General features: G+C 40.7%; 1 protein-coding gene across 1 annotated transcript; it reads right to left on the reverse strand.

The window, feature by feature from the left end:
• Positions 1-1,045, reverse strand: RB195_018003 (uncharacterized protein; the record flags this gene model as incomplete). Its single annotated transcript, XM_064185232.1, has 2 exons — positions 1-197; positions 907-1,045. 2 exons carry the CDS (start codon positions 1,043-1,045, stop codon positions 1-3), a joined length of 336 nt encoding a protein of 111 aa, XP_064041113.1.
• Between the last annotated feature and the right edge of the window lie 9,832 nt (positions 1,046-10,877).

The raw sequence follows: 10,877 nt of genomic DNA on the forward strand, positions 1-10,877 counted from the left end.
CTACAGCTGCTTCTTTTCACGAAGGAAATTATTGCCATGATTCTTCCCCTGTTTAGCCATTGCCGCTGGACGTTGCACATTGGAACCTGCGAGTCTTATCACTGCTGCTTCGGTTGGATGAGAAGCAAGTTTCGCGTTAACGGCTACGAATAATCGCGTGTGCCCCGCAATGTCGACAAAACCGGTCAACAGTGGCTCTAGGATCGGCGGAATCAGCTAATTGCCCTGATGATGGCGTCATTCGCAGTGGGGAGGAGAAATCCATCAATGACGGGTCTTCAACAGATTCTGTTTAACACACATGTACACACGTACGTACAGTCAATGATTTCCACATTATGGCCAGTTTCTAGTTTTGTGATTCAATTTTATGAGAAGAATCGGAATCCCAGCTATGCCTGCCTCCCTCGAGGAAACAAATAATGGGAATTAGTTTTCCTCACTTTACATTTGAAAATTCCCGCAGGTTAAAAAGTCATTTACTGGATAGTGAAAAGTGTCGATCGATATGGCAAAGTAGATGGAATTTTATATTATGATTACTGTGGAAAAAGTGCAGAATGGAAACTTTTTAACTATAGTGAATATTTCTTGAAAAAAGTGAAGTGTGGTGTTTGAGAACGCAAACAAGATGGACATCTGTACATGATCGCAACTACGTTTGTGTCCCCTTATTCGAAACTTCGAAACCGGAACAAGGTTTGAACCATTTCACCGCCTAAACTACTTTAATCGAGAACAACTAGAATAAATTCGCTGAAACACACGTGATCCCAGTGCTCTACGCAGATTGTAAAGATTTGAAACTAGTTCCGAGCGAGATAAATTCTTTTGACAAGAATGTTCCCACTTTCCCCACGCTCCACCACTCATTCCTTTTGAATGTCTCCTTTTGAAACCACTGACCATCTTGAATAGGGCCAATGCCATGCGCCAGTGACCGTCGTAGGAGGTCGACAGTCGAGAGATCGTGTCCAATCACAATAGGCCCGAGCCTTGTCCCTTGATTTCGTCGTTGCTCGCATAAAAGCGCAGCAAGGTGCATTTTCCGAGGGAATTTCACCACGTCTAGTGATCAGTGGCACATCAACACATGAAGAGTTCACATTTTCATAGCATCTCAATATGTTTTTTGCATGTGGTGTCAAAATTAATGAGTAATCTCACATTTTTTCAACTATGCCCTGCCTTTATACATGTGGTGAAAAAGTCAATTGAAGCGTAACCATTCTAAAGATATACGGAGCTCAATTACAGAAAGTTGGCATCATGTAGATGACTGCAGCAGCGAGGTAAAACTATTGCAGTATTGAGTTTCTGAAATTAATATCCAAGGTTTATTGACGTATCTGAGATGTAATAACAAAGTTATTGATCGGGTGGAATTACGCTCACATTTTCTGAATCGCTGTCAATTAGCGGATGTTGTCATTAGCTGTGCAATATTTATTTCTACAACGCAGCTTCTTCTCTTCTACTTTGAACAGACAACAAAATTACTGTGTTCCCATGGAGAATTTAATTCTTAGAGGATTTGGTCAGCGCTACATTACGCTAATTTCACCTCCCTACTAATAACGTAATAGTGGGACCTTCACGAATACCATATGCTTTTGAGGATTGAAAGAACATGGATACAAACCATAAAATGCATGGCATTGATCAATTTTTTGAGAATGCATCAATGCGTTTGACTTCAACTCAGAATCCCAGAGGTTTAGGAACACATATGCGACATATAGAAAAATTTGCGGAGCCGGCCGTTGGATCAAGTCAATGTTTCTATCAAAAACAACTACAACAATTCATCGGCCCCAGATGGATGGAAAAGTTGGTTGATTTTTGTCGGCTCTGAACTGTCGATGCTGCAGAAGCTATGAGAACCTCTCACAGTTCCGCTGTACTCGCCCCAACAGACTAAGCGGTTGATAATTGCTCTATTAATTCATAATATTATTAACTCAACAATTAACTTTGTTAATAATAATATAATAACATAATATGACCTTTTTTCTATTCTTTTTTTTCCTACTCAGAAACGAAAAGAATAGAAAAAAGGTCATATTATGGTCCTCATTAAATGATAAAAGTGAATAAATGATTGATTCCTTCCGAAATTTCTTTGATTTGTCATACTAGAACGAGGGCCACCATGAGTGCAGAAAATTTTCAGTAACAAAGTGTGCGCTTTTCGTAGTTCTTGACTTTTTCATATTTGTCCTTTAAGTCGCCTACGAGTGCTCTTCATACGGTCTGAAAAAGATACGCAGTGGGCATCTGCTGAATGCATGCGTGACAACCAACAACAACTCCCAACACTCCGAATTACTTACATTTCATTGAATCTCAAATTAAAAATGTGTCCACTCAAAAAGTAAAGGAAATTATGGAAAGAAAGATAAAAGTTTTTCAGACACTGTAACCCACCAAACAGTGAACCATGTTTTTGGCCAGTCCGCTATTTTAAGTCCCAACCAGTAAAAGATATCGTGCGTCTTGCTCTCAACAAATACGCAGACGCGCTCCATAGAAAGGAGTCTTTTACCCTGAACGAGTTCACTTTTGCGGTAGATCAGCACGGATAGCCAAAAGACGAAGTGGAGTACGCAATAATTCACGTCTGAGATATGGTAATTGAGAGATCCGAAAAGATGGGGGAGAAAAATGAAAACGAGTTGAGACGAAGCGATCTCGGCGCGAAGAAGGAACGAAACTGCGTCGTGAAAAATGGGGACAAACCGCGCAAAAGAGGCAAGGAAACGACGGTGTGCAGGTCAAAGGAGCCCAAGCGAAGAATAAATGTTAAATTTGGCCAGAAAAAATGAAGAAAGCTTGGAACAAAGATGTTCCAACGAAGTGATTTCGTTGGTGCATTGAGAAGAAAACAGGTAGAAGAGATGGGTAGAGTGATGAAAAGTCGCTTACGTCATAAAAGAATGTAAGAAAAGAAGGTCGTACACAAGTTACATGTAGGTGGAAAGAATCTGAGGTGGTACGGATTTCAAGTGGAGTATTAGTATACGGGATCGTAGATTATGGAGAGGTGGATGATTCCGTCCATTTCTTGCTAATTGGCGTAAAAAAAACGGCCCAGAAGATGCGGCGTCTGCACATGGCTGGCGCGCTCCAATCGAACTCGTTGTAGAAAATAGCGCGCCGGAACGCTCGAAGTCGTATCTTCCGGACAGTTTTTTACGCCAACTAGCAAGAAATGGACGGAATCACCCACCTCTCCATAGTCTACGATCCCGTATACGAATACTCCACCTGAAATCCGCACCACCTCAGATTCGTGGAATGCTGCCTTTAATTTTGGCGTAACAAATCTCGAGATGGCAGAAATGGTAAATGAAACGGTGAAGATGGCTGGAAGAGGTTTCTGAAAAAAAACTGTGTCCAGACTGAGAGTTTTCTATAATATTCGCTTACTTCAAGTGGCATTTATTTTGGAAATTTTAAAGTCAAGATCGATTGTAACATTTGGAGAATGTGAAAAAATCCATCCTACAAATAAACAAAAAATATCAAAGGTGTCTTGGACTCAAAGATGGATGGATGCAAAGTTTCAAAAACAGCTTGAAAATAGAAAAATTAGTGATCTGGCAATTATTGTCCTTCAGTTTTCATTGCAACTGTTCTCATTCGTTTACAGCTAGAAAAAATCCACTTGTCTGTACCAGGTACCAGCCAAAGCAGGAGAGAAAACGCAGTAGAAGACGTCCAGGTGTCAGAACGACTACGCGTAACGTTATGTGATTGTGGCGCAGAAGAAACGTTCTGCATTATCACGGAAAATTGCAAAATGGATGGTGACATCTAGCTAAAGTGTGCAGATCCAGATGCTTGTAGATACTCGAGGCTGAAGTACGCAGATGTTACCACTACCTGATGGCGAGAGTGCTTGAAAACTGGAAAGATAACGATGTTCAAAATCTTGAGGATACGAAGTAGTTGGATCTCAATCGATTTAAAGATTAACTGTCGAGTTCTAGAAGTAACGTCCACAAAGTTCAGTAAATCAAAAGACCTCTACAACTAATTGTTTTCCAAAACAGTTTTTCTGCTCCTGTTTATTCCTATTGTATAACTTCACATATCTCCTCTACTCTTGAGAGCACGTGAACAGAAAACAACTTTTATGATCCAAGTAATAATTAGCAGAGCAGCGAACGCGCGCTTTTAACTCTCTTAATTCCCCAAGATCAGTGAAAGGCAGAACCCTAAGCCGTTTAGTGAGAATTGAGCGCGGATTTTGCTTGCAGTAAGATCAATGTGAGGGGAAATCAGGGGATGTTGGTGTCCAACTCTTCGACCGATGACAACTTACAGATTCACCAAGGGACAAACAAAAAAGGGGGATCATAAAAACAACGGGGAAATCTCCTAAAGTGTCTATGACCAGTGGAAGGTACTATACACTTACAAAGTATCCTGCTGTAGTGTATGCGGTTGATTTCCTTTGATCTAGCTGAGAAAGCAGCTGGCGGATAGCGCTGTTAGCGCGACGGGTCGAAACCGGAACCTTTCTTGGAAATGTAAAGATTTTGACGTGTTTTCTCCCAAAAGTTCCTGAAAGCCTGCTTTACTCATTTTCATTGATCAGCTGAAAATAGAATAGAAATGAATACCAAGAAAGGGTGCAAGGAAACATGCAAAAAATTCCAGAAACGTCAAACAAAGAGAACATTGGGCAAATATCAGAAAAGTCAAAAAATGAACAGATAGAAATCTATACTGTATACATTTATTTTAAGTTCAAAGATTCTCCCTCGACGGTAGTAGTTATTTGCCGTAATTTCTACGACTGGAGTAAGATCTGGCGGAAAAGCTGTAAAAGGCATGGTGTATGACTTCGCTGGCGTATGACATGCTTCAATGTGGGCGAAACTTTCTTCGGTTCTATGCAGGTAACATCGTGGTTCACAGAGTTCATCAACAGTTATTTGACATTAGATTTCTCTACCTCATTACTGAATCTGGATCAGCTACTACGACCCTACCTTTTGCCCAGTGAAATTTTTTAAAAAGAAAATAACAAGCTGTACAATTATATGCAAAATAGTGCGGTCAAGTAGTTTTATTGCTCGCTACGTTTGTAAATGTCATTTATGAAGAGGAAAGCTTGACTTCTGCATGACATGGCCAGCACTGTAGACGTCTATACTGTCAATTCGCTCATCTTTAGCTAAAGCAACGAAGACAAACCGCGAATAACCCCAGAAGGAAGATGGTTCTTAGGTAGTCCATTTAAAAAAATGCAGAGGAGAGGAAGAAGGTGCAAAGAGTTGCAACAGTCGTGGTCAGAATAAAAACGAGAAACAGAACGCGCGGTTTAAAAAAAAAACAGACTTTAATTGGTGGTTGAACTTGAAGGCGCCGACTGAATCGTTCACCGCGCCACCATTGCCGCCGACGACGCTGCAACAACTGGAATCTTGCTGGCGACAAATACAGAGATCGGATATGTTGCACTCCTTTGCAGTTACTGTGCCTATCTTGCTATACAGAAGTATGAGGGAGTAATGGGGCCGAACGGAGGAGCATGAAGGAGAATGGTTAAGTAAGAAAGGCTAAAGAGGAACATGATGGACGAGTATGGGGAAGTATGTGGAATTGTGGAAGCTTAAGGAGGAGTATTGAGAAGTATGAAGGAGTATGATGGAGCATCGAGAAATACGAACGAGTATGGAGGAGCATGACGGAAGAATATGAAGGGGTATAGAATAGCATTTTGCTTTTCAGAAACAATCTTATTCTTGAATAAAAGTCAGCCGTTATGCCTAACTTTCAGCACCGTTACGATGATCAGGCTTTAGGTAGTAATTGGCCTTGAACTGAACAAGAACAAACAAACGATTTTTCACAAGGCGGATTCTTATGGGAAATTTCTCTTCTTTTGAATCTGCAGCCATTTCTTTGCCACTATTAGTGGTCGCGAGCATATCACATTGTAGAAGAAAAACATCTGAAGCGAAGTCTGTATCTGCGTGAGAAGATGATTGGGAAAGTAGAATCAGTATCAGCGTAGATGCAAAATCATTGCTGCATTAAAAGGAGGTCAAAATTCATTCAAACCCAAAGCAGTCCAAGATCGCCAGATGAGCGGATGAAAACACGCTTCTCAAAAGACATCGAAAAGACAGGATATCATATAATTGTATGAACTACTTCCGATATGATTCAAACTAGTTAATCCAGCTCATTAAATCATCCACGCGAAGTCAAGAGAAAATGTGGTTGATAATGTGGTACAGAAGAAGTACATCACGACAGCATGAGCTAATTAAAGAATGAAATAGAGACGAATCATTTTTATGAAATCATAAGTGTGAGAAGAGGAACAAATGAGGAACAACACTCTTGGATAAGCTACGATGACAACCGAACTGCGCTAAGGTCACCAAGAAGGACCGGTTGTAGCGGTAAATCCCGTTCGACTCTCCAGTGTCCCCGACGCTGGACAGCCGCATGATATTCCCATAAATGGAAGAAATTGAAAGAATAAAAACGGAGGTAAACACTGGCCAAGAATGCAAATCCAATCATGGGTTATGAAGAGGTGGAAACATTTTTTGCTTAAAAGACGATAAACAATCAAAATAATTGCAAGTAAGAACTAAGAAGTAACCTCGTCATGCAATCGCTTCCGCTTCAGGATGTAATCTCGTTCTCTACAAGCGCATGTACGACAGACCATGGAACGTAACGGCACTTGTGTAGAATTTCTTTTGGAGCGAATAAAATGAAGATTTACGGAGCCTTTAGGAAACATGTATAAATAGTAAAATGTTTTAAGTTCTTCTAGAAGTTAGAAGTTTCGTTTGAAAGAAGAAACAGATAGATAGAACATAGAATATTGCAATTAGTGTTATTAAGCTGGTCCTTAGAAGGAAATTCACAGTTTTCAGGAGCAGAGCTGGGTTCGGAGGTTCAGAGTTTGATCAAGGAACATATCCTGCGTTGCTGGTATTTGTGGCAACGTTGCGGTAGAAAGTAAAAAGTGACAGACAATAGCAAGCTACTCGACTTTTTTAGTTGCGAAGAGGTTCTTTGGAAAACTAAAAATACTCAGTTTTGTAAGATCCTAGACAGTTATTTTATGGAGCAAGATGTCGTCATCCAGGTAGGACAGCATCGGAGAAGATACAAAATTGGTGGACTGTTAATAGGAGAAAAGAATGCGCCAGAGATCTCCTATAACACACGCCGACGTCGCGCCGAGAAACCGCGAACTAACTGCAGGATCTCGATTTGCTTGAGATAAACCAGATTCGCATTCCTCACCCAGCATCGCTCTGCTATTAGATTTCTCAATTCATTTATTGCTGTGAATCGTGACGACATTAAAATGACCACAACCATAAAGCCATACTCGGCTTCTAATTTTTTCAACGATAATTAGTTGAGTTCTTTTTGTGATGTTTCCTTCAGAACTCAATAGTAGAACACACAACAATGTTTTGTTGGGTGTTCTACTATTGAGTTAGTGCATAAGTTCCCGACGCTTCTATCATAAAAAAAATTTCGTTTACTTTGTTTATTTTGTCCATTTATTTTGTTAGTCAATCCAAAAACAACGCAATTCGGGTGCATAAATCTCCAGCGTTAATTACAACAGTATACGTGAAAACAAATCCTGAACTGAAATTATCTGAGAATGACCGAACAGGAGTGGAATCCGATGAACCGAGATTCGGTGAGGTCTAGTAGAACTTATTCTGTCTTCACTCCTCCTCCTTGAACCTGAACGCAAGACCGTTTCGAGAATCTTCTTTCTTCTGTACACAATAAACAATTTCTAGCTCCTGAATAGCCCATCAGTAAATAGAAATAAACCTAAAAAACAGGTACCAGAAGGAGCTCAAGATGATGAAACAGCATTCCGCAAAATGATTTGAAAAAGTTTTTATCGGTCAAAAAACTTTTTCAGGATAAAATGGCAGGAAACCGTGCAAGAACCATGCACTGAAAAAGCTGTAGCGCTACAAAAGCACTACAAAACAGACTAACTACTCAGATAGATTTGGCCGACAATAAAATTACAACATGAAATATTACTACGATACCTTTCACATTTGCTCGACATCAACCTTAATCAGTGCCTTGACGAGACGAGAGTGAAAAAAAGACTCTGTCAGGGTACGTGGTCCGGAGCTTACCAACACATGGCACTGCTTGAAGGAGAGTGGAGTGCACAAACTTGACTTCACCCAGTGGGAAGAATAGCAGGGCCAATTTCCATTATACAAAGTTTCTAGTGACGCGCTGATGTCAGGTACAAGATAAGGAATCACGAAGACGAAATCTGATTCTTTCTGATGAGGTCTCCAACAAAGTGAACAATTTTCGCAAGATGAAAACCTCAGAAGCACGTGATCTAAGGCTAAGAGTTACAACCAAAGGAGCTGAAGGAAGAATGTTGGATCGGCTAGTGCCCCACAGTTGACAACGAGCTCCGAACCTAGGTATATCCCGAATCCTGAGGTATATCCCTATTATGTAACTGTTCAAGACAACTGGCAACACCCACAGCGCTAACAAAAGTGGGAGTTACTCAGATGTGGCTCGCTTACATGGTGATATCTTAGTTCAGCTCTTTCCAGGGATTGAATGAGGAATTGAGTGTGTTCCAAAAGCTTTTCCATTTCCACACTTTTATTCTGCTGGACTAAGATTTCGCTATGTATGTTTAAGATGTAAGACCTAAAAAGTGCCACTTGAAAAAAAAGAAACCGAAGTAAAATATCTTTGAATTTCCGATGAGGAACTTCCGTCGATGATCCGTCAGATGACAATCAGAGGATCAACGCAATACAACGATCTTCTCCAGAAATTAGTCTTCGTGACATTCACTGAACCAATTCAACATCACTTCAACACCGTTCTGAATTAAAAAGAAGAGCGAATCATGCTCGGATAACTACTCTTTTTTACATGTACACGGCTTCATCGAGGTCGAAGAAATCTAAAAGAGTCCGAAATTTCTTCCGGAAGAAGATATGTAACCATATGGCCCTCGTCTACCATTTTTGCCGTTGGCACCGTCACTCATTTCAACTAAATGAAAACAATCACACTTTCCTCACTAATAGTAAAACTACGCGCGGAGTTCCACCAGCGTCGATGAAACCTGGTTGATGGTTGTCGGCCGGGGTGCTTGTGTTTTATTGGCGCTGGAGGGACCATGCGGGCAGCTGCGTATCAATAATTAACGTAGTGTGGAAATCTGATTGAAAGTAGAGAGTTCGGAGTGTAAATTACGAATATGAACATGCCCCAACTCAATTTTCTCCAATCGTCCTGAGAAACGGCGGGCAAATGGCATTCGTCTCCTCGACGAAAGTCATCATTATGCATGCCCCGCATCCACATGCGTGCGGTCGGGAATCAATGAACTCTCTTCATCAGCTTATTCAAGTGGAACCAATAAATAGGCTGCTGAGGGAGCGGACCGCGTAGAAAGGTAGCGCGTTCTAAAGTACCTTAACCCAAACATTGTTTCCACGCCGTTTTTTTTTTGTATGAGAAAATTTGGAGAAAATTGAGTGGATCTCCGTTCACTCGTAACTCACATTCCAAACTCCATGATTCTCATCAGATTTCCACACTATGTCAATTCCGTGGTGATGCTGCCTTTAATGACATATCTTTAAATCGAAAATTTGCTAACAACAAAGTTTTCTTGAAATTAACTTAATAGGTTTCGCTACGAATTGCAGACATGAGAAATTCGCATTTAATTCACATTTTTTCGAATCATCCTGAGATCTTTGTCGGTGAAACTCATCCTTTTATGATATCGGTTAACAGATTTGTATAATTTCTTAGACTATCTACAGAAAAAAAAACTCAAACAAATGTGACAACAAACAAAAATATGTAGACAGGCTCTTTGTGCTTAGTTCCTTCGAGCATTTGCTGGTCCGTTGGCCCGCTTCCGCAGTTCTTACAGGCAAAACGTCTTTTCATACGATCTAGACTGCGCTGTGGTACACCCCTGATTTTTTGAAAATGGATGAACCTTGGTCCAATTTGGTCACTCGGAAACGGCGGCAAGCTGTGATCCTGGACAGGTTATCGGAAAATGAACATTCTCCTAACATAATAGTAGAAGTTGAAGAAAGGAGTAAAGTTAAACTCTTCCCCTCACTTGCGTATCACCTCGTGCTTGTTTTCTTTGGTGTAGCCAAAAAACCTTTCAGAAAAGTATGTATTGAAAACTTGAAGAATTAGCTGCTAGTAGTGTAGCAATTCACAGTGGTTCAAGAATTTAGGATTCAAAGTGAACCTGGAAAAAAATTCTATAACGCCACAACAACAATAGAGCGTGTAGCGTTACGGAGATGCAGAGAAATGAGTACTGGTAACGTATAGTGGTGAAGTTAAAACGACATGAAGGTCGGTGCAGCTACGTAAGCGGTTGCCCTCGAAGCTGCGGTCTAGCTCAGTGGTTAGGATCGAATGAGGACTCCTGCCACCACTGTTCATTGTTGCGGTTCGCGATGGTCCCACCTCGATTCCACCGCTATCTCCATCGCGCTGCTTTGAACGCAACTGCTCAACTGCTTACGCAACCGTTTCGCATCGTGCTTCATGTCGTTTTGACCCGACATTACGAATGGGTACTTGCGGATAATGTAACAGCAAGGATATGTTCTAAATCATGATCTCAGAATAAAAATGTAATAGATCCACTGCTAACCAAAAAAAAAAAAACCTTGACCACTACTACAAATAGTTCCTAATCTCGGCAGTCCAGCCACATATAGTTTGACTCAATCGGACTCGTCCCCTTTTCTACAGATTAAATTTATTCCACAACTATTTCAGTTAGAACAGATTAGAGAACTATAATATGATCTTTGATTAACGTTGTG

The sequence above is a fragment of the Necator americanus genome, chromosome II (genome assembly GCF_031761385.1).
Source record: "Necator americanus strain Aroian chromosome II, whole genome shotgun sequence".
NCBI classification, from domain to species: domain Eukaryota; kingdom Metazoa; phylum Nematoda; class Chromadorea; order Rhabditida; family Ancylostomatidae; genus Necator; species Necator americanus.